This window comes from Pezoporus occidentalis, unplaced genomic scaffold, assembly GCF_034315485.1.
Source record: "Pezoporus occidentalis ecotype Australia unplaced genomic scaffold, CSIRO_AGI_Poc_V1 ctg11, whole genome shotgun sequence".
Lineage (NCBI taxonomy): Eukaryota > Metazoa > Chordata > Aves > Psittaciformes > Psittacidae > Pezoporus > Pezoporus occidentalis.
The window spans coordinates 9,434,717-9,462,627 of NW_026912886.1; the positions used below are offsets into that span (position 1 = coordinate 9,434,717).

Genomic DNA, 27,911 nt, shown 5'->3' on the forward strand with positions numbered 1-27,911 from the left:
ACAGGTCAAGTCAATAGATTCGCAATAGATAGGGGTTTAAATGCTATAGTATAATAACAATTATTGGTGAATTTAAATTGAAACTCTTTTTTCTTTGTAATTCTCAGGAAAACTATCTCTGTTACTTATACAGACACTCCAGGTAACTAAAAAACTTCACTCACCAAAGGAGTATGTACTATTTCATAGAAATTGTCTGGAAAACATTAAGAAAAATAATTATCCTATCAAAGACTACAAAAGCCTTTTTGATATGAGACTAAGCAAGAAAATGTTTACATTCTTTCTGGACCATTTGTCTTTTGGGTCCAGCCCCAGGGCCCAGCACAGCCTCCAGGTTTCCAACAGATATAGGTCAGGTTTAAACAAAAGCCTCGGTTTTGCTTGCTAGGTGATGCCTCTGGTTTCTGCCTGCTGATTAAAGTCATCAGCCTGCTGTAACAGGGTTAAGCTGCGTCTGCTCTGAGGCCACAGCAGCTTCACCTTATGGACAAGAAGGTGCTCGTATGGGAGAACTGGGACTCTCTGGAGCCATACTCAGCTCTCCCACATCCAGGCTGAGCCTGAAGGTTGAATTTACGCTCTGAGAACTGATCAATAAAACAATTAAAGGCAACATAAGTAGGCTGGGACTTGATGAGGAGTAGGGCTGCAAACACATAAGAAAGCTCCAATAATCAGAAGGGACAAAGGAACCCCAAACACAACTGCACCTTGCCAAAAGTATTTGAAACAGTTAAGATTGTGACGTAACAGCTAAAGGCTGGAGGTCACGTCCTGGGACCCCTGGAATGTGCCTGCAGCCTCACTTTCATTTCTAAGAGGAGATTTTAAGGAATGCTCTTCTGCTTCCTAGAGGTGGATCCCAGCCCAGCACATTTCAGAAGCTTCAGGTATTTATTTTTATTTGCCTCAAGGTTATCAGCTGCAAGTAGCTGTGACTTACAGTCCAGGGGTTTCTTGCATATTGTAATCATGTTAGTGAAGTATTCTGTTAATTTATGGCTATAATTCATCCCTGAAATATAATGTATTACTTAGAAACTACAAAATGTGACTCTTACGACCAGATGGCAGCAGATAACTCAGGGACATGCCATAGCAAAAGCAGCATTTTGCATCTTCACTGCATCTTTCATTCCAAGCAACCAACAGTCATTGCAAGAGCCCTGTTCATAAAGCCCCTGAGAGATCAATGAGCTGTTCAGCAGATTACTGATGGGATAATGTGAGGGGAGCAAACAAGGAGAGAAGAGGAAGGACCCAGCTCCAGGAGGACCCCAGCAATCTGGGGTCCATATTACCCCCTCCTCCTGCACAGACATCTTGGGGGATGGATGATCCATGCTGAGGAGGAGTGCATGCACCCCTGCCATCCAGTAAGCCAAAGGGAAAGGGCTCTGGGCAGACCCAAAGAGAAGAGGGCTTTGGGGCAGACTCAAAAGCCTCCCTAAGTGCACCTAATGGCACCGTTGCAGCAGAGTGGCTTAAAACGTAAGTAGTGTTAAATCTTTAAGTATGTCTGCAAGCTTTCTAGAATAAACTGCTGCGTAAAACGTTATTTAGCATAAACAAAAGTTTGGATCAATGTTTTCAGAGGCAGCCCTTAAACTAAAAAAAGCCTGAGGAACTGAAGAAGAAAATACATTAAAGGCCCATTGCATGCAGTCACCTCCAAAGCCACAGCCAAATCATGCCATCTGTCTGCGTCTGGGAGTCAAACTGGAAACCAGAGCCGCGTTCCCCTTCCGTCTGTTGTTCAGACAACAGCCCCGCTCCTTCCCTCTCCCGGGACTGCACAGCCAGGACCTCGGCGCACCGAGACCCGCGGCTGCAGCACCGCCTTCCCCTCTCCGATTCCTCTCCCCAGCCCTGCCCACCCCACCTCCGGGCACTCCCGGGGAGCCTGTCCTCGCGTCGCTACTGACCGTGGCCGCCGGCCGCCAGCGCCACGGGCTGGGTGCCAGCCAGCAGCAGCAGCGGGAGCAGCCAGAGCCGGGCGCCAGGGGGGCTCCTCGGGGGGCCCGGGGCACCTGGAACAGACACAGAGGCAGGGTTTAGCCCCGCGGAGCCCCCCATCACCCCGCCGGCAGCGCTGCTCGCCCGGCGGTGCCGCAGGACTCCCCGCGTCCCTCGTTCCGGCCCGGTGCGCTGATCCCCGACGGGCGTAGCCCGGCCCCGGGGCTGGGCGGGCCGCGGCGGGAGGGGTGAACCCCGAGCTGGGGGCACACCGGTGGTTGGGCGGAGCGGAGCAGAGCGCGGCCCGGCTGACACACGCGGGCAGGGCAGCGGAGATGCTGCGGACTCTGCTTCGGCCACGTCCCACACGGAGAAGAATGAGCGCACCTTTGTGTTCAGCAGCGCAAGCACAGCTACAAGCACAGGGGAGAGTGGCCAGTACAGAACGTGCCCGCTGCCCGGCAGACCTACAGGAGCTCAGAGTTCCACTGTAAAAAGCAACGTGTGCCGGCTTATTGCCTACCACCGCCGTGCTGCAAGGAAACCAGCACAAAGCGTGTTCACCTCTACAGGAACCAGAAGACAATTCACAGTTAAGGTGCCTAAGGTGGAGGGGTGAACTTGGGTTTTCTTTCATTTTTTTTAAGCCAGCAGGCGTGTTACTCAAACACTATCTGGAAAATCAGTTTGCAGGAACCCAGCTCCAGAACCAGACCCTGCCAGAGGCATGATGCCAAAGGAGCAGCACTCACACTCCTGCTGCAAGGACCAGCTTGTGCTTTCTACTGTTGTGGCAAAGTTATGAGACCTAAATACAGCACAGTTGAAATACAACCTCCCGCTTCGAAATTTACACAATCTAAGACTTGCTGCTGCAATTCGAAAACACCACACGCTAAGCAGGTAGTTTCTGTGCTTGACCTTATTCCCACTCAAAGGGTGCCCACCAAAGGATCAGCCTACCTTGAACCAGCACTAGCTGTACAAAACCTTTGCAACACAAGAAATTTCACACCTAAAATCACCGGTTAATTGCACAGGGAAGGATACAGAGAAATAAGTTACATGAATTTAAACAAGATCATTAATTTTCATTCATGAGAATTAATTTACATTCATAAAAAAGACCCGGGGAAGAAAACATCTTCCAAATGAGAACAATCACAGTTTACTGCAGAACGAATAACCAGAGGAAGAAAGCACATCGGTTCTTTACTTCTGTGTTTAGCATAATTTAGAAAAAGCAAATATGATGCAGAGTTTATAAAAGATGGGCACTGTACTAAGTGTGAATACAGGTTTGGGCATTTAGAAAGCTGATGGGTCAGTGCCCAAAGCAGAACTGCCACAAACTACAGGAACAACACGGGAGAACAAGGAACTGAAATGCAGCAGAGGCAACACAGGCAACAAGTCTCCATGTGAATGTAAGTTAAATTTGTAACAGCTACATATATTTCAAAAGGATGCTTATCAAACACCTCAGAAAATGCCACCTCTAACCTTTTTAACAAGTATTTTCCTCTGTAAAAGTACAGACAACTCCTGACACATATATGCCACATCTTACCTCCCCTAAAACCAGAAGTACATCACATATGGCTGTAGTATATGAAAAACAATGCTAAGTCACACAAGACAAATGGATGGAGCATCCACATCAAGAAAATAAACATGTTAGAGACCCTTGGAAGCCCCAGTGCATGATTTACCCAGGCACAGCCAGCCATTTTTACATGGACACCTTGGTAGCTCCAAAATGTCAGCAGTTTGCTGGAACAGACCATTTCTTAGCCCAAAGTTTCTCTTCCATAAGCTCACATCCCCCCCTTTCCCATCATCAGTGAAAAACTCTGTTCTAACCTTTTTTCTTTAAAAAAATAGGGACCTGACATCCACTGTCTTGTGTTTCACAAGCTGGCCACAGGGGTTTTTTAACCAACAATTCTACTGTTGCCCAGCAGTGGTGTTTTGAAACGCCTCAAATAGTGATGCTTTGATATAAGTTTGCAATGTAAAGAATTATAACAATTTCAGAATTCATTTAAGAACTACTGTATGGGAACAAGGCCACAAGAAAAACTATTTCAGGGACCAAACAGGTAAATGAATTATTGACTTAAAAGAGAGGGAAGAGGATCCATACCAGCAGGTCACTGATAAGCCATTAACATTTTAATTAACAGCAACACATTTGTATTAGTTAAATGTAGATAAACTTCACAAAGCCAAACAGACAACGCAGAAGCCAGAAGAACAGCCAAGCACCTCTGTGAACTAGTGAGGCAGGAATTTGGACAAATAAAAGACAGCACAAGTAGAAATTCACATCCAGCCAGAACACAGAGAACTCAGTCTGCACGTGCAGAGACAATGGGACATAGGTGACAATGTTGAATCCAGATTTGGGCTTCTCATTAACAGAAGAATACTGACAAAAGCAAAGCAAATGCAAAGACAAGTCACAATATGACTGCAGGAATTAGAACAGTAGTAACTGGGAAAAAAAATTGATTTATAGGGAAACAGTTAAAGATACCAGTTTGTTGAAGGGAAAGCATAGCTACAAGGGGTGATGAAAAGAAGCAGCATTATAGGCTTAAGTTTTCAGAGCAGCACAAAGTTCAATGTGGGTATCAGAAGACAACGCCTAATTAAGTAAAATTCCCCAAGTGACTCTAAGGACAAGCTGACACTCTCAAACGTTACCTTAAACACCTGTACCACAGACATCAGCTTTGTTTCCACAAGAACACACGTAGAAATGGAAGAACATCCACTGCAAATTTATGAAGGTGTAAAATAAATACAAAGATAAGACATGTATCTGAACACAAAGGGGGGAGCAGCAAGGTTCAGGTTATGATTAGGCAAGCCTGCCAAAAGAACAGCCAGGGCCCTGCTGCTTGAGCATTTAAAACTCACAACTAGGCAACACAGATGCACAGATCCAGATTCTAAGGATCCAGATGATGCAGAGCAGGATGGGTGTCCTCATTTCCCCCCTCTGTAAGTGAAAATACCAGTTTTTCTCCTTTTACAGTAACAAGGCCAAGTCAATAATCAAAGACAATAGACACACTTGCAGTGCTGAAAATTAACTGCAGGCCTGTTATAAGGACTCATGACAACAATGTTCAAACATTTCTCCTGAGCAATGAATCATGATTTTTTGTTACTTAAAACCAGCTGAACACCATGTAAAAGTAGCCTCTTCTACATTTTATTTACATACCAGGCTTCATGGGAATGTGGCTTTGTACCTGAGGAGAGTTTTCCTTGAAAGGAAGGAATTAAATAATGAAGTTCAAGTTACTCTATCAAATAATCTGTACTTCATACTTCTCTTATGCATGAAAAATATATGCCAAATAAGATTCAGAAATTCAGCAAGCTCTAATCCATGCATCCTTTATTCCATTACAATCACTGTGCTGCATTCTAGCAACAGGACACAAACTGCAATCAATCGCGATCAATTTATACAACAATCTGAGGCTTACAGTACATTTAAGGCCTTTAAATTTGGAAAAATTAGACCTATGCTAGTAGTGTAACAATTTTTAAGTGTCTTGCATTTCTGATGCATAATCTGTGCGATTCCAGTGTCAAAGAATCAAATTACTTCCAAACTAAAAAGATCAGCTCAATGAAAATTTAGTTACATAAATTCATCAAAACATAAATGTGTAAATTTTTATTATTTTTTTTTGTCCTGGAAACTTTATAAAACTTTAATAGCAAAATAATATAGGGATAAAAACATATTTTAACAAAATGTATTCAATCATATACAAACCAGAATTTTGCAGTTTATTGTAACTAGACTTAAATTAAAACTACCAATTAAGAATCTATGCACAATGTAAATTCAAATATGTACAGTACTTTTAAAAAGTCTACAGGAATGCTTTACAGAAGGAAATGTCTGTTATGGCTATTATTCAGACCATCTGAATATTAAAATGAGTTTTCTAGTAGTAAATTTACACATTGATTTTTAAACAAAAGCAGTTTTTGTCCCTAGTTCCTTTAAGAGTAATTCCAGTTACATTTATACAGGTAAATGGAGAGGTCATTACAGAGTTTAGCCCCATATAGTAGTTTATTTTCAGGAAAAAGTAATATTTAAATAATTTACTTGGGAAGATCAGTAAGTTAACAAAAGAACACTAGAAGGGAGGAGGGGGAACTTCATCACAATAACTTTCCAGTTAAAATACCACAGCTAGAAACTTTACAGAGAAAGTACTCCCTTGGATTGAACCCATGACTGATTGTTCAGAACAAGCTGTAGCTCATAACAGTGTGTTCTCCACGCTGAGAACACTGGGGAAATAAGTCTTTGTAAGGACAGAATTACAAACAATCTGAAGTGAGACAGAGAAAACTGATCTTCGATTAATACAGCACTAGGTAAAAAGTGTCCCCGTAAGCAGCTAGTATTCCCACTTCCTCCAGGGCAACGAAGCTAAAAATTGTTGGAATTACAGTAGTTGACCATATTTGTGTGCATTAGTAGAATAAATTCCAGATACAAAAGACAAATTTCATCAGATGTTTGATTAGAACACCCTAACGACAGGGTATTTCTTCATAGTATAAAGCTATTACAGCTATCCAGTTAAAGCATGTGCAAAACCAGGTAATTTCTTCCGTTCACAGTAACTGAGGTAAAATCAGGTAGGCTTCTTCAGGAGTTGGGAAGTTCATGAGATATGAACTGTTTTAGTCTCTCTAGATATTGTGCATAAAGCTCTATGTCATTATGCCCCGCACCTTCCACCCACAGGGGCTCTACTGCTCGTGGACATCGCTCGTACATGGCCAGGCCGTGGGAGAAATCGATCACCTCGTCTTCGGTACCGTGGATTACCAACACCGGAGAGGTTACTTTAGATATCTTGTCAATGCTGTGGATGGAAAAGAAAAAACACAGCTCAGTTTGGGGCTCTATCTTTTACATATAAAGAAAGCAACCTTAACTATCCATACATGATTCAGTTACCACTGCACACTTTTAAAGGGCTGCAAAACACTGCAATTGTGCCCAAATGATATGGAACAAGGCTCACTCTCAAAATTCATACGTTAAACAGGAGCCTGCACTGCCATCCCCATCATCCCACCAGTTCTGATGACAAGAAGCTCAAATGGGCAGCAAGCAAATAAAGTCTGGCACCAAAAAAACCCCAAAACAGTGAGTATATCTATCACAAAAAACACTGAGAGGCAAGGAAGATTCTACAGGACATACTGCCAGTGTGGACTCTTCACATCAATTCCTAATCTGTTAAATTGTAAGGTGGTAATTAACTATATTCCAGTCGTAAGACTTCATTAAAAAAAAGCCTTAGCTCATGAAGTTTGCACCTGTCTTTGAACCCCCAAATTAGGTAGACTCAGCTGGAGAAAAACAGTCTGTTTTGACAAGAGCATTACACAAGGATATTTAACCAGAAAAAACTCTCACAGGATTTTACTCCATGTAACCAACTTCTCTGCCAGCTCTCACTGCAAAGTGGTCTAAAACTTTTTTCTATTTGCTTCTTAGCAGATCAATATGGCTAGTGGACACCTCTCACAGGAAAACAGGTTCAGAGGAGAAGGAAAAGTGACAAAGGCACCTTCACACCTAAGAGTCTGGGCCAGAAAATTTCAATTATGAAGTAACTTCCAAGTAGTAAACAGCAGTTTTCTCCATCTTCATGTAGGCACCAGGTTTTATTTCCTATCAGCCATTTCATGTTCGTAGTTACCAGTAATTCCAAAGCAGTATATAGACACCAAGTGCTAATGAACTCTCAGCTTCCTACCAGCTCCACTTTCATCAACGAATGGATGAACTGGCTCAGGGCATTATTCAGAGTATGGGATGAAGCAGGCAGAAAAATGAGTATCAGTAATATTCCATCTGACAGAATCATAATGATTGGGCTGGAAGGGACCTTAAAGGTCATCCAACTCTGCTGCCACAGTCAAGGACACCTTCCACTAGACGAGGCTGCTGAAAGCCCCATCCAGCCTGGCCTTGAAGTCTATTTCTTTATGCTATCTAATAAAAGGTGTTTCGAGATTCCTGCTCCTGAAGAACAGGAAAGCATGCAATTTTGGTAAGACTAGAGATCTTACAAAGTAATCAAGATTGCTTAAAATGATTAAAAAACACAGATGCCAACTTACACTGACTTAAAAACAGGTTTAAAGAAGCTTTATGAAAATACGAAGTTAATTAAAAATTAAGATGTAGACTGAAGCACTAAGCCTCATGCATATAAGTCTCAGCATTTAGTATTCCAGAGAACCGTTACTGGTATTTCAGTAAACAGCTCGGTATAAACACATTTCTGTCTCAATGCGTCTCAAAAAAAAAAAAAATCCCAGGCTTCATGTCTTTTAAAGAGGAAAAGTGTTATTTAAAATTAAAATGCAGCCTATTTCACTTTTCCTGCCTGGAGCTCAAGTTGTGTACAACTACGCTGAATACAGAAAAATATCCCAAGAATGTAAGAGAAACATTGGAATAATGCAGATTCCCCCCCCCCCCCCCCCCCAGTTTTCATACCCAAATTAATATCATAGCCAAATGTAAATACTTTACAATCAACATACTATATAAAGTCTTAAGCCCATGAAGGGTCTGCCCCCAAGCTCCACCATGTGACAGGCAAGTCAGCTACATAAAGCTATTTATGCCTAATTTTAGTGGCTAGATACTAAGTTCTCTTCATTGTAGGAAGCCAGGAAATCCCTTTCACTTCAGTATTCAGATAACAAAACTATTTTTTCCACGTATATCCACAGACCATTAAGTCAGGTAGTATTTGTGTTTTGTAGAAAACTGGAAAGCATCCCATTGCCAACTCAGCGACTCGTAAGGCAGTATTTAAACTGCACATTAGACTTACTTAGTATTCTCAGCCACACTGCTCTGCAGCTAGAAAAATCTACAGAGACCCAATTCTCATGGAGTCCCAGCATAAAATGCACATAATAGCGATTCACTGTAGGTGCACACTGAACTGTTTTGTCTCCCACCATGAAGACAGACAGTTGAGCTGCACACATTCATAAAAGTGCACTGCTGTTTATTTTCACTGCTTACAGTGCAAGTGAAGTCAGACTGACAGCAATGAACAGCTCAGTAGGGTAAGAACAAAATACTCAAGTGCTACAGTACATCTGTTGTCACTGTTCCCCCCCTCCCACTTTTTCCTTTTAAAATGGCTATTTGATTTGGCTGGTATCAGCTAATCGCTGTTACTTTTGTCATCAGAGCTATTTTTAAGGCTTTGTTTTTTTCCCCTCTCACAGAAGCATTTGCAAATACTGGATTTCAGGTTTGAGGACCATGAATGAGTGTTTCAAATAAGCGTAAGGGTTTCAAATCCTGACTGCATCTTCAACAATTTAATTATTTATTTAATTCATAACCCATCTGGAAGGATTCTAAACATGGCGACTGGACACAGACACTGTGAGCACCACTACTGGTCACTATTACTTCTAGCTGCTTTGGCATACAGATTTACATCTACAGCCTCCCCCACCTTCTAATTTTAATCTGTTGTAACCAAAATAAAACAAAATGAATGCTACAAGTATCCCCTACTACACTTATTGCAAACATGACCTTCTGAAGCAAAGCCAAGCTTTGCACAAGACTTCAGGGTGTCTCTTGTCTTCTCCCTTCAACAGATCTGTTAGCTTTTTATCTGTGCCTGCCCTCACCCCCATGCCAGGTCTACATACACTGCTATAAAGAGACTGTCTTCCTCCTCTAATATTCTCCCTTAAACTGGGTCTGATAAGAAGTTTTAAAAGATTCTTAGAACATCTGCTATTCCCAGGACCTATACTATTCTCAGATAGTTGGATATTTTAATTTAGGTCTGTGGCAATTGCTTTTCAAATGAAACAATGGGCTATAAATGCACTGTTTTATCTTGAAATCAGTTGTATATATAGGTTTCTGTACCTAAAATATTCTAGAGCTTCTTAAAGTAATTTATTTTTGTCACAGACATTAGGACCTTACATGATCTCAATCAGGGAAGCACAAGTCTCACTACCTTTAGTGATTTTATATGGACAGGATGCCAAAGATGTAAAATGTTTTTTACTTACATGGGCCAAAGGCAAAGGAACACTAAATTAATTTCCTTAAGATCATACATGAAATGCAGAACCAAGCTGAAGTGAACCATACCAGTCCAGCTCTCTAGCCTCTGACCCTGTCTTGTTTTCTCCCTTTAAAAGCAGCAATTACCTGTACCTGTTTTTCTGCTGATATGGTAAAACTATAGAAATATTTCAACAAGCAGCTTGAAGACAGCACATCCATTTCATATCATATTACCTTCTAAATCAAAGTTAACTGAGATATTAAGAGTGTACAATTACCAATGAGTCATTAGCCTGAAGGATTCAGTTCAGTATTATCAGTCAGTAAGCTACTACTCCAAACTTGACAGCATAAAAATTCTGATATTAACACCACAAACAACAGGAATAAAATCTATTGTAAATACTAAGACTTCTTTTGTTCATTGAACTGACTATCATGTCAGTCTGAGACTGACATCAGCCTCTTTCTTACATGGTAAATCTCTGCTTGGATTTAGAAGGTGTGCATATCAAAAGTTTAAAATGCAGGTGAATGCAGGTGACAATTCAATAAAGTTCCTTTTTAAACACCTAAGGAGCATGTGGAGTCCAGAACAACCCTCTTTGCACTGTTCATACATACCTTGGAAAAGCATCAAAGCAATAGGTTTTCCTAGTGTCAGGAAAAGCTACCCGTAATCCAGACATCAAGGGAGAATGAAGGATTACTGCTGCACACTCGTACCGAGATGCCAGGTCTACTGTAGGGACAGTACCAATACTCTGACCATACAGAATAATGTTCTCAGGGCTAACACCATACCTGCAGAGACAAGAAACATCCCTTTAGAAAACAAACAAACAAAAAAACCCAGTTTACAACATAATTTGCATCACAAAATCAAAACCCAACCCAAACCAACAAAAAACAAAGCTTCCCTCCTACCCACTGTAGCTCTTTAAAATCTGTTCCTAGAAGATGTGAATTTACAAGTCTAAACTTTAAAACAGCCCAGTAAAGTAAACAATCAAAACATTGCACAGACTGAGAACTAACCCCAAAGAAAGAATGCCAGTTTGTTCATTAATCTTCAACATCTCCTATCTTTCACTCCACGGCACAGCAAGTTATAAATTTGACTTCCCCCTTCTTCATCCACCCCCCCCCCCCCCTCCCCCCCATTGCAGAGTAACTCTCCAGAATTTGAATTAGATATTCTGGAAAGTAACAACCTTTCCACTATTAATCAAGATGGTTACTCCTCTGCTCACCTCTCCACGCAGTTGGAACAAAAAGACTAAACTGCCTTGTTAGTGTAGCTGAAGACACTAAAGAGAATAAAAATTTGAAAGGATAGTACTGTTCCTTTTTCCATTTTCTAATGAGTGTAAATTATTCCTAGTTTTTCTTTTCCAGTTTAAAAATACATCAAGCTCATTTTGTAACTATTAAGATGCATAATTCCCTAAAACTCAAGTGTTCATAGGGAGTCCTGGCTGGCTGGCTGCCCACTATTCCCATCCAGTCTATAAAGCTGTCTTAGCTTGTGTACTATTAAGGAATATACTAATTCAGTTTTTATTTAAAATGTGCAAAACATAAGGGAATTTGGAAGGGGCACAGGAGGCAGCGACAGTGTCTAGGAAGGACTGAGGAGTACAATAGTATTTGGCCACCACTGCTTGTTAGGAAAGCTGCAAATTAAAGCTTTTACTTGGTTAATTACAAAATATTTACCCAGAAGATTTCCATGTATAACTCCACTTCCTATTGCAAGTTGTATAAAGAACAACTGAGTGCAGAAAAGAACATATTTCTAGTAGAAAATAGTGAGAACGTGTCTTTTTGCTGTCTACACTGTCTACAGTTCTGCTGTCACTGCCATGACAATGAAAATCAAACCCTACAGTTTAGGCTATACCCAGTGTACACCTGGAATGTTTCAACTTCTTCACTAAGCTGATAGCAATGGCAGGCCTGCGTAGCACTTGACTTTCAAGCAGCTCAGTGATGATATATGTGCAAAAGAGAGAAAATTACAACTGAAGAATAATCAATTAATAATTAAAAATACACCAGAAGAATAACCTAATACTAAACATCCAACTACAGGCTGTCAAGATTGCCTAGTTATACAAGGAAGTAAAACTAGAGTGGATTGTAGCCCCTGTGAAACTGGAATTTTCTATACTGCTGAGCATAAGGGTGCTTTTGGCATCTGCTGTAATATGAATAAGCAACTGTATAAAAATATCTCCCTGGTGTAAAATTTTATCCTCTTGGTAACCAAGCAGCAGCTCACATTGGTGGTCTATCACCACAGCCACAGCCTCATGTTTTTAAAGAGATGTTGTGAAGCTCTTTTAGGAGAATTTTTTCTCCCTTACTATTAGAAATAGTTCAGCACACAGTACAGCCTAGTTGATTTTGCTATGCATGTTAACAGGATCTTGGAGCAAAGCCTTGTCCTCACAGACTTCACTCTGGCTGTTGGGTGGGGAGGGCTGGAGGCATATACCTTTGATGGCAGCATATGCATCCAATCTGCTGATCTACCAGCTGCGGCATCGTATTAAAGACTGGCAAAAATGCATCAACATCAGGGAATACAGGAAAATGGGACTGGAATCAGATCCTTTACATGGCACTTAAGTGGGGATAAAATTACATTAATGCTGGTAGGTTCTGCAATACCATTCTGAACTCCAGTGTCATGATAAATATAAAGGATCCTCTCTGAATGGTTTACAATCTAAGTAGAAACTGGAAACACATGTTTGACAATCACAGGATAACAGGACAGCATAGGGTGGCAAGAGAATTCCTTCACCACATACAACTGCCTTAGCGTTGCACTTTTCTTCATCATTCATCTGCTTTGGATTCACACCTTTTGATGTTATTTTGTTTTTGAAATCAACTCTCATTGTAAATGAAGCACCTTGCTGCTGTGGCAACAGGTAATCTGGAAAAAAACCTTGATTTCATTGTACTCCAGTTAAAATCAGATACAGCCTATAGCACCATTAAAAAAAAAAAAAACAAAAAAAAACAAACAACAAAAAAACCAAAACCACAACCACAAACCCAGCACAAGAAATCTCTATATTTAAAAGCGGCCCTTTAACACTAAATAAATGCTACAACTACTCAGTGTCTAACTCCTCAGAAAGCCAACATGACAATTTTGACCAAAACTACCCAAATCATAAAAAGGTACAAGAACACTCAGTTAATGCTCCTGTAGCCTGTCATTAGGTCAAATGCCTTTTCTACTTTGTACTCCAACTAAAAAAAAAAAATCTCTGGGGTTGTTTAAGTTAGAGACAGTCCAACTTTCCAAGACAGAACAGTTACTGTAACAGATTTATCTTCTTAAGCCCTTTACTATTACACCATCAATCAGAAGGTGAGACATCAAGCTTACCACAAACATCAGCAGGAACAGCTATATGTAAAATTTATTGCAAGGCCAAAGGACATATGACAACTCATAAGCAAGGGCCATGAATAATTGACACATGTGAGGTTCTTGGAGCTGAAGGCCAGGGCTTGGCTCTGTGATACTGAGTCTTCACAACACTGCCCAGCTGGTGACTCAGCAAGCACTGTTCAGAGGTACAATATGGGGATGCTAGCTTTAAAATACTTAAAAACACTTAAAATCATTTAAAAATACTTAAAGTTTCCTTTAAGCAGAGGCTGGGACCCTTCCCCACTCTCTGCAAACTCCCTTGTTGTATCAGATTGTTATGCAACAGCAACAGTGATACAGAAAGTGAAGAGGAAGAGCAGACCTTGATAAGAGGGCAGCAATGAAAGGGAAACTAAGTGACATAGAAAAAAAAAAAAAAAAGAAAGAATGTCATAGAAAAAGGCAAAAGAGAAAAGAGGAATCCTGTTACACTGTGCTCTCCTATTAAGGAAGAAAGTCCTTCCACCAGTGAAACAGCAGCTCCTAAAAATATCTTCCCTGAAACACACCAGCTTTGGTCTCTGTGGAAACAGAGATCCATCCTACACTGCGGGAGACCCAAGTCAAACGCCTGGGTGGGATGTTCCTGCACTTCTCTTGTGGAGCCTGTCAGAGTTCAAAACAAGCAGGGCAACACTGCAGTGTCGAAACCAGCTTCCAAACCAGCAACACCAAAGTAGGAAGCAATTCAAACAGTTACTGTGGGCCTATGCAAAATACTGGTTTGACAAGGAAGATAAAAAGGCAGGCACTGTTTTTTTCCTCAAGGGAAGTCAGTTATAAGTGCAAATCTACTGCTGTTCAAAATGATGCAAGCATTTCTGCTCCCCCTTACCCACAAACACTCTTCAGGTGGAAAAACTCTCCAGCCTAGTCTATTCTCAATAGCCTATGAGTAACTATGTTGATTATGATTAAAGATAACATTTCTTACATGCTATCTTCAGCTATATTCACAAGCCTGTACCTATAACTTCCCAACTCAGAACAGGTACACCTAATGCACCAACATACTCCATAGTCACTAGTAACAGAGCATTTTGGTTTTGCCCTGTGTTACTGCTTTAATTCATAAAAATCAGGTTTACCAGCAACTCTGGTCTCCTTATGCTAGCATGAATTATGTGCATAGAAGTTGGCTGTTAAGAATCCACACCCCAAACTCTTCTACTTACTCCTGCACTGAGTAATTGGAGACCTCAGCAACATCAACAGGTCAGTGGGACAGAGGAGGCTGGGAATATTGCCGACACCCAGTACAACTGGAGGATGGGACACAGTTACTACTAGTTCAGACTGCTTAGCTGTGCGGCTGTGGCTTGGGCCACGTATGAGGAAACTGAGGAGGGACAACACAGATGGTAGTATCATTTGCCTTTGTAAAGTTCTTAACACTTTCTGGCTGACAGCACTATGTACAAACTATGTATTATCATAAACCAACTTTAATTATGAGCATACGATATCAATTCTCCCTCCTCCCAGGCTTCAGCTTTGAGTGAATACAGATGGAAAGTTTACCAATGCTATTTTTACGCTCTTCTTGCTCAGTTGAAAGCACTAGTGGAATGCTGCTTCAGAGACTACACACGTGTGTCATACAGCTGAAGCCCTGCAATGTTCACAGCCAAAGCTACAGCATCTGTGCCAATCCTCAAAGGTACGAAATACATATTCATAATGAGGCCAGTTTTTTTTTTTTCAGGCTTACTGACGTAGTGAAGTTAACCACACCTTGTGTTTTCAGTTATGAAGTTTTAGTGTATTTGCTGTCCCAATATCCCTTACCTAAACTGAAAAACATATAGAACAGTATGGATATAGCAACAGCAACAAATCAGTTTTCAAAAACAATCACAGTAACCATCTAAGCAGAGCATTTTGACTAAACAAACCTGATTTCGTAATGCTACTGAAAACTACTTTTTAACTGCTACTAAACTAAAGCAGCTACTGGTGGTCAAGTTCTTTCTTTCAATGCAGTATATAAAGACAAAAAAAGAAGGAAAATAAGCTAACTAGCTTACGCGTTCTTGCAAGGAGAATGAGTTTGAAACTATGCACTCACCCCTCAAGGGAAACACCAATTAAATAATTCATCTTCAAGACACAAAGAAAATCCAGCTTACATCAGGAACAACACAAATTCATGCCACATTTGGACGAAAGAGTGACTTCTAGAGTATTCCTAATAGAACATACATTTGCTCAGTTACAGTAACATCTTCATAAGCTATTCTTCAAATCTGTTTCTTCCTGTTTATACAAAGCCATTTGTCACAACATACTATTTATTGCCTTTTCAAAATGCATTATCACCAAACTTTATAATCCAGAGAAATTTAGATTGCTTGTTAAGAAACACAGATAGGTTTTACTACAGCATCATTATACAATTCATACGATATGCATCTACATTTTCAGATAAAAGTGGTTATTTAGTCCAGCATGAGTCTAAAAATTTAATTTTGGAGGTAGAAACAAAAAACAAAAATCCTCAACTAAGTACAAACCCCACATGCAGACTGCATAACTTGAATGAGACTTTATGTTGTAGGACACTTATGTTGAAAAACCCCATAAAACCTCAACAAGAGAGAAGTCAGCCAATAAATATTATTGCAAGTAACTTACAATAGCAAAAAAAAAAAAACACTGAATTTCACATTGTGCTTCAGCACCACTCCAGTGTGTCAGTCAGAATACCACAGAAATTACAGCAGATTTTCTGCTTAAATGCCAACAGTGAATTGAAAGCAAAGTGTTAGATTAAGGATTTTTGGTTAACAACAACTCTCAAATGACAAAAAACAGAATTATTTCAAGATTTCCAGGAAACCCTGGCACACAGCAAGAGTCCCTGTACCAGTTTCTCACTCCAGTTTCCTTGCATTCACAAAAACATAGGTCTAAAATTCTTCACTGTTTTACTGAGCGCAATAGAAACTGGTTCTTTAAATTATGCGATGTCTTGTTGTCCCCTACCTCCTTCTTGACCAAGTCTACAAGTACTATGCGATTTAAATTCAGGTACAGCAGACTCTCTTTGACTTCACATTTTTCTTGTAGTAAGAGCCAAAACCAGTTTGCATAGTATTCTGGCTTATAAAGCTGCAAAAAAGACAATTTTTTTGGCACATATCCCAGCACACTGTCACAGGAGCAGACAAGTAATTCCACAAATGTGTTCACACTCAAAATAATTTCAATGGCTGCCAGAGAAATTTAATCAAGGAATCTGCCACAGTTTTATATGACTATTATTTCACTGCCACACCAGACATTTTGTTACACAACGGAGAAACCCTAGTGCTAATCAATATAAGGTAACTAATACAATTACAGAATAAACCTATGACTCTTGAAAATGCCCTCTTAAAGGTTATTTTGGAAGACATTATTTGCAAGTATCATACTGCTCCAGGCTTGATGATCTATGTGGCTGTAGTGTTAATCCAGTGATGTACACTCCTCTTTTCGTATAAATACATGGATCAACTGGAAAGAAACAACTTCTAGGCACTTCTTAGGATGATCATTTGCCCTGCAGTAACTTAATTATACTGAAGAATGAATCATTACAACTGCTTCTTGATTACTGCCTTGTGACAAACAGCGATCTGTTACTAAATACTGAGAACTGTGCTCAAAGTTCAAGTGAGTCCTAAACAAGGATATTAAATATCACTGGTGAGCTCAAGCACCCATGACAAAAGCAGGTGATCTCCACACTGCCAAGTAGTGAAACCACTGCAAGTTTGTCCTGAAGAACCAGGGTAAGTAAAGGAAGGCTGTTTCATGGCATTGTCTGCTACGAACTGTAATGAAATTGCATTTTAAATTAACTGAACTGTGCTAATCTGCACAGAGTAGCTTTGGGGTAAGGGCTGAGTGTTGTTTTGGTTTTGTTTTTTTATTAATAACATCCAAATAATACTAATTCCACTAAAAGTTTGCTCCTTTTTCACATCTAGCCTTAAATTACCTTGTGCTCATCTGCCTTGAACACAGGCTCCTGAAGATGTCATATTTCAAAGTGGGAAACACCTTCGCTAACTAATGTAAATCTGCTCAAGACTCAAAGCAAAACCAAGCACTCTTCAACAGTAAATCCATCCATCTTCTTCCCCCCCCTCCCCAGCTTCATCATTATGAGTTCCTCGTCCCTCTTCAACACCCATTTTGTTGAACGATTTCAAGCCACACCATGACAGCACTTCCACTGTGCATTTTTGAGACAACTTACCACCACCAGCTACAGTGAAGCAGCCTGGCAGGTAGCAGGCCCAGCCTGCAGTGTCCTTTTGTTAGAGCCTCATCAATCAGGCTCTACCCTCATAACCACTTATAGCTCATGATCTAACAGCAGAGACCATCTGACAACTGCAATCAGACTGCATCTATCCATCCTAATGTTTTCAAGAATTAAAAGAGAAATGAAGCATAAAAGCATAAAAAAAACCAAAAACAAAAACAAAACCCCAAAACCAGATAGTATGCACCACCAGCCAGGAAAGAAGGCTTCTGCAAATTTGTGTTCTGGTGTAGATCTCATCCAAGCTATCTGAACTGTACCAAAACACTGTGATGCAAAAGACAGAATACGCAGAAAATCTGCAATCTGTGCTTGCAGACCTATTTTTTATTTCTTAGGGAGCTACAAAGTAAAACCTCCTTTGTTTTCTTCTGTACTGAGAACTCAACTGTACCTCTAACATGACTCTCCACCACCACAATAACCCAGAATACTAAATTTTGGTGTCTGGCTGATGCTAGGTTACTCATTTGTATACCACACAAACTAGCAGTTGTGTGTATAAACAACAAACAGATTTGACACAGTTGCTTCTGTCTGACTGAGGGTTTAGGGTTTTTTTTCCTAGATAGAAGGGAAAAAGGAAACTTTATTAAACGTACATTGAAATTTAAGTAGGAACTTGTGCCATGGGCACGCTGATATAAGAGAACAGAGTAACTCTGCCTCTATAGTCATTAATTCTTTCATATCGAGTGAAAGTTAGCAAGGCAGCCACAGACAAGCAAAACCAGACTCATATAGGACACTCAGCAAAATGAGCGATGATGCGGCTGAGCCTTCTGTTTGAACTCTACCTTTATCATTCTACTACTTATGATGAAAGGTGAATAACACTTCAATACATGGTGTGCATTCATGCCATGAAAGGAAGGGAGCATTTTCCTAAATTAATTCCTAAATAAACACCCCTAAACACTGGAGGTTTATTTCCCTAATCACAGCAGCAAATGCAATCCAAATCCACTGTAAACTTTAATACAAGAAGCTAGTAACAGTGGAAACAGCAGTTAAACACTGGGATATATTCAAATGTAATTTCTGCTCCCCAATTTTCTTTGCTTTAGCAACCTTAGTAACCAACTAGAGCTCTTAAGCCAGCACTGCAAGGTTTTGGTTTTGAAGATACACACATGCTCTCTACTCCTCAGTTTCCTTCTCCCAAAGTGCTTTCTCAAAGCAATCTTGATTTACATCATCTAGTCCCAAAACACAACATGTTGATGGCATACTAAAGTGAATCTCTCACTCCAGTTATTTTAAAAATAGAGTACTGGAGTTAAGTGAAAGTATTTTGCGTTTAATTGAAATGCTCTGTAGCAAATAAACATGGAATACAGAAGTCTTAAGCTTTATTTATCAAAGCCAAAAACTTCTACTGGCCGCTAAGAACTATCTTCATGACCACAGCATCAATAATTCACAAAAACTCAGTCAGCTACATTCTATTATATACTCTTTACTGTAACCAGTGTACAAAAACTACATAGCCAGCCTCCCAGGTACATTTAAATAAGCTGAGACAGCAGAGACATTTCTGTTACTTTGACAGAGAAGCTCAGCCTATAGTATCTTCTGGAGTAAAGAATTCATTATCTTTACCCCTACCTTCTACCTCATCTCTAATCTGCTGTGGTATTCCTGTTTTCAGCTGTACACATCATACTCTGTTTTATAATACAGCGCAGCTAAGACACATGAGCAAAGTCCTTGCAACATGACATAAAAAACTTTGACAATCCTTTCACTTTGGACATCCTGCACTCAAAAGCTGAAAAAAAAATAAACTACTTCATAAAACTGTAATTCTGTAAGGGTTGTTATGAAGAACAAGAAAGATTTGATGATATCCATGTACCTAAACACAGTATCTTTTAATATAAAGACTTCAGTTAAAACAAGTATGTGTCAACGAACACAGAAACTGGTTCCCTAGGAAACATTAAAAAAACCCATGTGTAAATATTAACACTGGTTATGCATTCCCACAAGTTCTGTGCCTTCATAGCTGTCTCTTAAATTTCAGTTACTTCCAAACTGGAGTGCTTTGCCTTATTCCCAAGGCTGAAAATTCTGTGAGCCAGGGCATTCTGGCTCACCTCCCAAGCCCATCAACATAAGCCTCCTCACCACCCTTGGCTCAGCACTGGGAGACTGAGGGTTTACAAGCCTGGAGGAAGCAATCTTGCTGCTCTCCAACAGTTCGCAAAGCATTTTTGCTCAGGAGCACAGTATTATTCTGCTAGTACTCCCACCTACTTATTGGAGCACCTCTGACATGTCACTTTTGAGCACTGCTCTTACCCTTCCTCTTCACATCAAACACTGATTTCCCTTACCTCTACATACCTACAGCACCATGTTCAAGACTGTCCTGCAGCAGCAACAACTGTCATGAGCTCACCTATGCAAGCTTAAGCCTCTGGCTCACATGTTAGGATTACTTCTCTGAGGAGCACAGTGGCTTTCGACCCAAGCTGCTGCCTGCTCCACCCATCTCCAACGCTTCTACCCTCTTCCCAGGCACAGCTCCCAAAACAGGGAAAACTGCTGAAGCACACAAACCACAAGTCAAGACAAAAAGATATGGCACCAGTTTTCTTTAAATGTATCAGGCTGTACTTTCTGAAATTTGAGTTCCGACTGGATAAACATATAATGAAACTAGACTTACCCTAAACTGCAATCAAACTGCAAAGCTCACCCAAAATTTCACACTTCTAGGTTTGCACAGCTGCTTAGCTATACACATTGTAACTTAATAAAAAATAAAAAAAAATATTCCCAACCTAAGGATTTATTGTAATTTTGTATACATTTCAGTCTCTACAGATTTTACAAAGAGCCTCATGTGTTCAAGGTTTAACAACTTTAATTCTCCAGTTTTGCTATGATTCTTTGATACAGTTGTGAAATGTGGCAGTGATACAGCATTTTCCTTATGTCACTTGTAGACAGTCTTAACTATATCCAGAAAACAGGCTGATATAAAAAGATTTAAGTATCATCCCCATAATGCTGACAGAGGAGAACAAAGAAAAAGTTGAACCACCTCAACAAACAGCAGGTGTCTGTATCCAAAATCCTATTGTAACAGACAAAGTTTAAGCCATTTTCACACAATTCTTCAAAGATCCCTGGAAACCTGAATGTAGTCTCTCCTACAGAACACCAGAGCCAGCATCTGAGAGGATTATGTGGGAGCTGGAATGGATAAACCCTTGCAAGTATGGAGGCAGACAAACTGGATGCATCACATTTTCCCATCCAGAAGCATTAGCATAGCTCTTGCGGTGATCTGAGAGTCTCCAATACAAACAGCAGGAGAGGGCAGAAAGGCACATTGAGGACACGAACAGCAGAAAGGTCCTGATTCAAAAGTGATCAGTACCAATGAACTGGTCTAATACTGCCAAAAAGAACTGACTGCAGATGAATGCATCTGTCCCCAGTATATGAATATTTTATCAGACAGCATTATACAAAGATGACTCAGCTGGCAGTACGATTTCTCTTTCCTTTATATACCTACATTAATACGCTCAAGCACTGTAGAAGAACAAAGAAAGTTATTAAATAAGACTGGGCTTCTCTCAAAGATATGCAGTATCTCAATCACTGGAGGGCTGTACGCAGAAGCCAAGTAGTGTCAAGGCCTGTGCTATCCAGGAGACCACCATGCTTGGATAAGTCCTCTTTAATTCTCTGAAAACAATTAGTGTTTCTTTGAGTTACTCTAACCAATTCCACAGACTGAAAAAAGAAAGAAAGGCAGTATTTTAATTTTAAAATCGGAACAATAGGTGATTCCTCTGCACTGACATGTCTTGTGAATCATAAATAAGAAGAAATCCTCCTTGGATAAGTGACACTGTAACCTCTATTTTTCCCTCAATCCCCAGATAAGTGGAGGCAACACATACCAATTTTCTAACTGCTCCAGACACTGAGCTTTATTACAGTGTGAATCTGCATGCACTTCAGCATTTGCTTTCAAAGAAGTAGCAAATCCACAGCCTCGAAGAGAAACAGTATCCTCCTGACGAGTCCCTCCTGCCTTCTCTTAGTGATCCATTTTCAACTAGATTCATTAAATATTCTAATACCAAAGCGATAACTGCCAAAATAGAGGACAGACATTTTACAAAAGCAATTTATAACTAGAAAATATTCTTCCAGCACCTTTTCAGAAACTAGAAAACCTACTGCTTTTTTCCTTCTCTGTCATTTTTGTATTGGCACTCTGATTTAAAAAAAAAACAAAAACAAAAACAAACAAACAAACAAAAAAACACCAAAAAACAGACTCATCAATCTCTTTCTCCTATACATCCTCAAGTTCTTCCATTCCTGTTGCTCCTGTTGCTGGTCTGATTTGACTCTACCAGGATTAAAGATCCATTGCTCCACAAACTCTATACATTATCACACTGGTTTACACTTTATTTTCCTCTTGCAAATGTTCCTATGATGAACTTCAGCACAATGAATGTTCAGGCCCCAGCAACAGTCAACATAAAGCTGATTAAAAAAAATATATAGCAATCACCAGGATTAGCAGCACCAGATGTTCTAAAACAGCAGACCACAGATAACTAGTTCAGAGCTTAAAAATCAAATTTCCTAGCCAAAGCCTTTATCACTACAAACCCAGGGGCTAAATCCTTTCTCCCTTCTCCCAGTAAATACTGCTAAGAACTGTGAACAATAAAATTTGGCATGAAGTTTCTCCTGAATACCTCTGTTCAGTTGAAGTGCTCATGAAACCTGCCTTGTGCTCTCCAGAAACACGGAAAGACAGCACAAAAAAGTAATTTATTACAGAAACAGATATCTGCATTTAATTATAGTTAAAAATATTTCGTATCAGAAATTTTACCTATCTTCAAGTAATAAATGTTAATCTAAGAAATGTTGAACTGTAATTTTGTACCTTTAGAAAAGTATTCACTTCTCAAAACTTTCCTAACCTCACATCAGAAAATCCAGGTCATACATACTTGTCCAGGTATCTTATCTGGGCCCATCCAAGCTTCTATGTAGTAAAAGGCATTATGCCCATATCATGCAAATGAAGGTTTTGACAACTGCCAAACAGCATGCTTGCAGATTAGTTTCTGCCAAGATACCTAGTTAATGGGGCCAATTGCTCTTGTAGTCTTTTTGGCAAAAGATTCCACGCTAGTCAGCCTTTTCCCCCTCAAAAAAGGATGCTTACCAATTAACAGTTAGCTACTGGACAAGAAGCAGAAGTACCTAGCTGTGGATCACGGACAACTGCTAATGCAAGCACTTATGGTCATTATTTCAGCTGATAATGTAAAGGTAGAAACTGACATGCAGATGCACCTCAGAAAATTAAAGAAAATAATAAAAGAAAAAAGAGCAGCAGTTTCCTGATGTTACTCAGCATCCTATTTGCTTCTACTTCCAATGCAGTACTTGTAAAGCAAGCAGGCTTCTTAATTTGATTGCAGTATCACAGAAGAACAACTGGTTATGCAGGAAAAAATGTTAGCAATTCCAGTACAGGCCACACCGGTACTTAACTGCCTACCAGTAAACCTGCACAGCATAAAGAAGTCTTGTCCTGTTGAAGTTTCTGTTTCTGAAATAGCAGATAACAGTGCAGTGCTTGGAAAAGTACACATATTAATGCCTACATTATGGCCAAATGCCATTTGGATAGCAACGTTTTGGCTATGTATGTTTCCTGCACCATCTCATGACATGCACTTCTAGTTACCAGCTACTGCTCTTCCTCAACACAGGTTTTTCATATCTACCTCTGAACAATTACATTTTTCAAATGAACAGTATTTTTCTTTGTCCAAGTACCTCAAAGCTTCTAAGACAGAGGCAAAATAGAAATATTTAATGAGAATTTTAAGAAGTATTTAAAAAGGAAGTCTGATCAGTTCTACAGTGAAGAGTAGGTAAAAACATAGTTCACATTAAACTATTGCCTAGAAGTACTGGGAATAGCAGAAGGAAGAAAAAGCAGCGTAACAAATGGCAAACAATGCCTGCTAACTACAGCCTTCAAAAATCAAAGTTAAGTTTAAGCTAACATTGCTTCCTTTATTCTGAATTAACACATACTTCATCATTAAAAAAAAAAAAAAACAAAAAACAAAAACAAAACATGAGAAAATTGCTATGAATATTACTTCAGTTTTTCCTGCTGCTGAAATGCAACAGGTTTAGAACTGCATCCAGGTAAGAAACATCCAAGATCCTTAGGTTTAATGTTCCTCATTATGAACATCATTAAAGTGGATTTTTGGATGGAAAGGGTAATTTCCTGAAATAATTGGAAGCTGCCAGGTCTTATTTATATCAATAGTGTCTGTTCAGTGCTCTACACAATATGGTCTCAGATCTTAGATGAGCTTTGACAGAAGGGCAACCAGTTTGGAAGGGTGGTACATTTGGCACCAGCTTCCTTAATTTCAGGATAAAAAAGAACTCAATAAACCAACGAGACTTTCCAACCCTTTCGCCCTCTACAAAACTGGGTGAACATTGTGGATTTATGGCAATCTTATCTTTAACATCAAGTACTTGGATCCAAGTAGTATTTGAGTACATTCTATCGTCTTTGTTAATGCAAATACAAATTAGAAAAATTTCTTGGATTTCTTTCTAAAGGCAACTATATTTGTGCCTGTATTCCATCACAGATAGTTTCTGCATTATTAGACTGATTTTTAGTACAAATTTCAAAAACAGGATAAAGAACTACTTGCACTGGTTTCATGCCTGGGGGCTTTAGAAGTGAACATCACAATCTATGAATAATTAGCAAGAGCTCAGGGGAAAGGGCAGAGGGTTTCTGTACCAGAGGAACAGAAACTTGGAAGGTGGCAGAGATTCAGCAAAAGTCAAAACCTTTTAGGTATCCTGGTCAGACTTAAGGTTAAAATATCAGGTAATATCTTTAACTACTGTACTGACTCCTAAAGGGTGTTTCTTGCATCAGAAAGAGATGCCTGCAATGTATGCTAACCCACAGTGTACTTATGAACTAGTCCAAGGCAAAGGTTACATGCTCATAAACTAGTATGCATAAAAATAGCAAAACTGAAGCTGAAACGTTTCGTGACCCCACCTCTTCCTAAAACTCTGGTACTTTTATAGTCAGTTAAACTTGGTAAGATGCTCATACCCAGACTAATCTACTAAGTTTTTCTGTAGAATTATTAAGACACGTGAAGAAACATGCTTTACTAGAAAAACAGACAATGTTACAGTAGGGAACAACAAAAAGATATTATGGAAAAATGCGCAATACAACTTAATACACACACTGAGGTACATTCCAGTCTGACTGGCTCTTGACCAAGCTGCCTCAAGGTAAGAATTGTCCAGGGAACACCTCCAAGATAAATATACCAAATTAGTTACTTCATTTATAAAACCCCAAAACAACACACCAAAACACACACCTGAAACTATAAAGAACAAACAGCTTGCTGGAGAAGACTTTCATAAATCTACACTGGACAACACACTTCAAAAGCAAGATTATTTTCTTGAAAGATGGCACCTTCTCCAGGCTGTAATACAGCCAACATCCTACAAAAATACATTCATCAGATGCTGGGGAAGACTATACAGAGATGGGACAAAGATTAAAATCTGTACAAACAAACCAGTCCAATGCTTAAGGCAGTAAGTTAACTACTCAAAGTTTCCTTTAAAGTATAGATGGCTCCATACACCATTCTGGCTGCAAAATGCCCAACAGAAGTCTGCCCCCATATTGTTGTTGGCTTCCCTTTTATTTTGTATATTATTAAGGCTTGCAATTTACTGTACAGTGTAATAGTTAAGATAAAGTGTCTTGCTATCTTTATTATAAATAGGTATTAAGATTCATGGATTAATGATAAAATAATTTGAAGCTTATCTCAGTTTATCTGTATACTGGAAAAAATATACAGCTGGGTTTGCTTCTTTGTTGATACTGAACACCATTTTTCAACTTCTGTGAGAACATTCAAAGCAAAGCTAACTAAAAGCCAGCAGAGGGGAGGAATGTCCAGAAAGATCCTATAACCAGAGCAAACCCTTTTCGAAACAACCTTACTAAAAGAGAAATATTTAAGACATACTATTTTAAGGGTGTTTTCCTGAGAAGCAAACTGTAGTTGGTCTCAGAATTTTCAGACTTGTTGGATTCCATTATCCATTACTCCATAGGTGGTCATTTACTGCACACAAAAAGAAAGAGCCACTCCATGTCACTGGTCTAACATACTGGCACTTTAAGAAATTTGGCAGCATCCTGTAAAAAATTAGTAATAAAAGTCTCTGAGCTACTGGCTGACACTGCATGCCTTGAGAAGGGTTATTTGCCAGACACTGATGTATGCAGCTTCTTCCAGCAGCATGCCTTGGCTGATAAACAAGACTCACCACAGTCAAAGTTTTTAAAGTAACATTTCTATATGTAAGCAGGACTTTTTAATGAAGCACAGTAACACAGATCTGCCTAGAAGCATACCCAAAATTGTCTAAACCACAGTTAATTTCAAATCAACAGTCTTGAAGGTGTACCTAGAAAAAATTTCAAGAGACCGTATCAATAAATAATATTACAGTCAGGAAAGCATACATGAAGCTTTTCTAACAAATATGCAATACAGAAAAAAACAGAGGCACTATTCTGAGATTACCTCTAATTTAAATTTTCCCCTCTGGACTTTGAGGCAAGTATATTAACATAAAACCTCATCTTCCACATCAACACCATTCTTCATTTGTGAACCCACATGGAATTCCCCTTTTTGAAAGTTGAGATGTTACAGATTTATTTAATGATTGTAGGGATTTTTTGAAGACGTGCATGTGCTCATCAGGAGACATGATGGGGTGGGAAGGTGGGGGGCACTGAGCCAGATCCTCCTGTTTAGCACAATTTTGTGCCGTTGTATTATTTGGTCTCATAGTCAGCAAATCCAACCACAATGTTTAATGCCAATAGGAGAAGTTTGTCTGCAAAGTTAGCACAGTGGTTGAAAAAATATAAAGATATGGATATAGATAACACCAGTATAACATTATACAACTGGCCTACATTTGCACCCTTCTGTGACTGTAAGCAGCAAAGCATAATGTGCAAACATGCTACAATAATCCATTTTTCTTAATTTATCCTTTGGAATAAAGAATGCAAAGATGTTCCTCAGCCCTTAAGATGACACTATGCACTACTCATCCCACTCTATATTCATAGAATCATAGAATAGTTTGGGTTGGAAGGGACCTTCAAGGTCATCACCCTCTTAGCCTTCTATTAAAAGCATCTTTATTCATCTGTGTTCATAGAGTTTCCTGGGTTTACAATCACACAATTCCAGTGCTCACAAAACCTGACATTTAAAAACCCACAGCAACAAAACAGTTTGAGAGTAGGAATGAAATTCAACTTCATCATGTCAGTCTGAGCATGCAAGACCACAAGGAACCCCTCCTCTTGCACACAGGTAAGTAAGTGCCTTCAACTTTTCTCAAGTGCAGCGGCAACTGAAACTATCTCCTAACCAGCAGAGAAAGATTTCTGCCCTTTTTAGGGAGCAATTGGTAAAAGCAAGCGTGTATGTGCACAAGCATGTTAGATACAACACATTTGCAGCTTATTTTACAATTCATTTCAACTTCTTCCAATGCAGCCTTGTAATTGATTTATATTTGTGAGGGAGGGCAGAAGGGAGTGTTTAGTTATTCATCAAATTTATTACTGGCTTTAGGGATAAAGAAGGGCTACGATATTTCTTCACTTAGTTTTATTAGTGCTACATTATTTTGAGATGGTTGGCTTTAAAGCCAACAGAGGATGCAACTGAAGAACTAACTTCTTAATACTTTGCTTAAAAGTGGTTTTGGGACAGGGTTTAAAAGTTACTAGAATCACACTGCCCTCTCCACCAGGCAAACATTACAACAAAATGAAGTACAAAATTCAGACATAAGCTACAGAACTAAGTTGCTTGGCACTGCCTTTGTACTAGCTTATGTCCATGTGAGGAAGCATCACAGGGCAAAACAAG

General features: G+C 39.5%; 1 protein-coding gene across 1 annotated transcript in view; it reads right to left on the reverse strand.

Moving 5' to 3' along the window:
* Positions 1 to 5,354: 5,354 nt before the first annotated feature.
* Positions 5,355 to 27,911, reverse strand: part of ABHD17C (abhydrolase domain containing 17C, depalmitoylase) — a 29,615-nt gene continuing 7,058 nt past the window's right edge. The window contains exons 2-3 of the mRNA XM_062630043.1: positions 10,709 to 10,888; positions 5,355 to 6,872 (exon numbers count right to left, since the gene is read on the reverse strand). Of these exons, the coding sequence (XP_062486027.1) occupies positions 6,653 to 6,872; positions 10,709 to 10,888 (400 nt within the window). The 3' untranslated portion in view covers positions 5,355 to 6,652. The remainder of the gene's footprint in view (positions 6,873 to 10,708; positions 10,889 to 27,911) is intronic.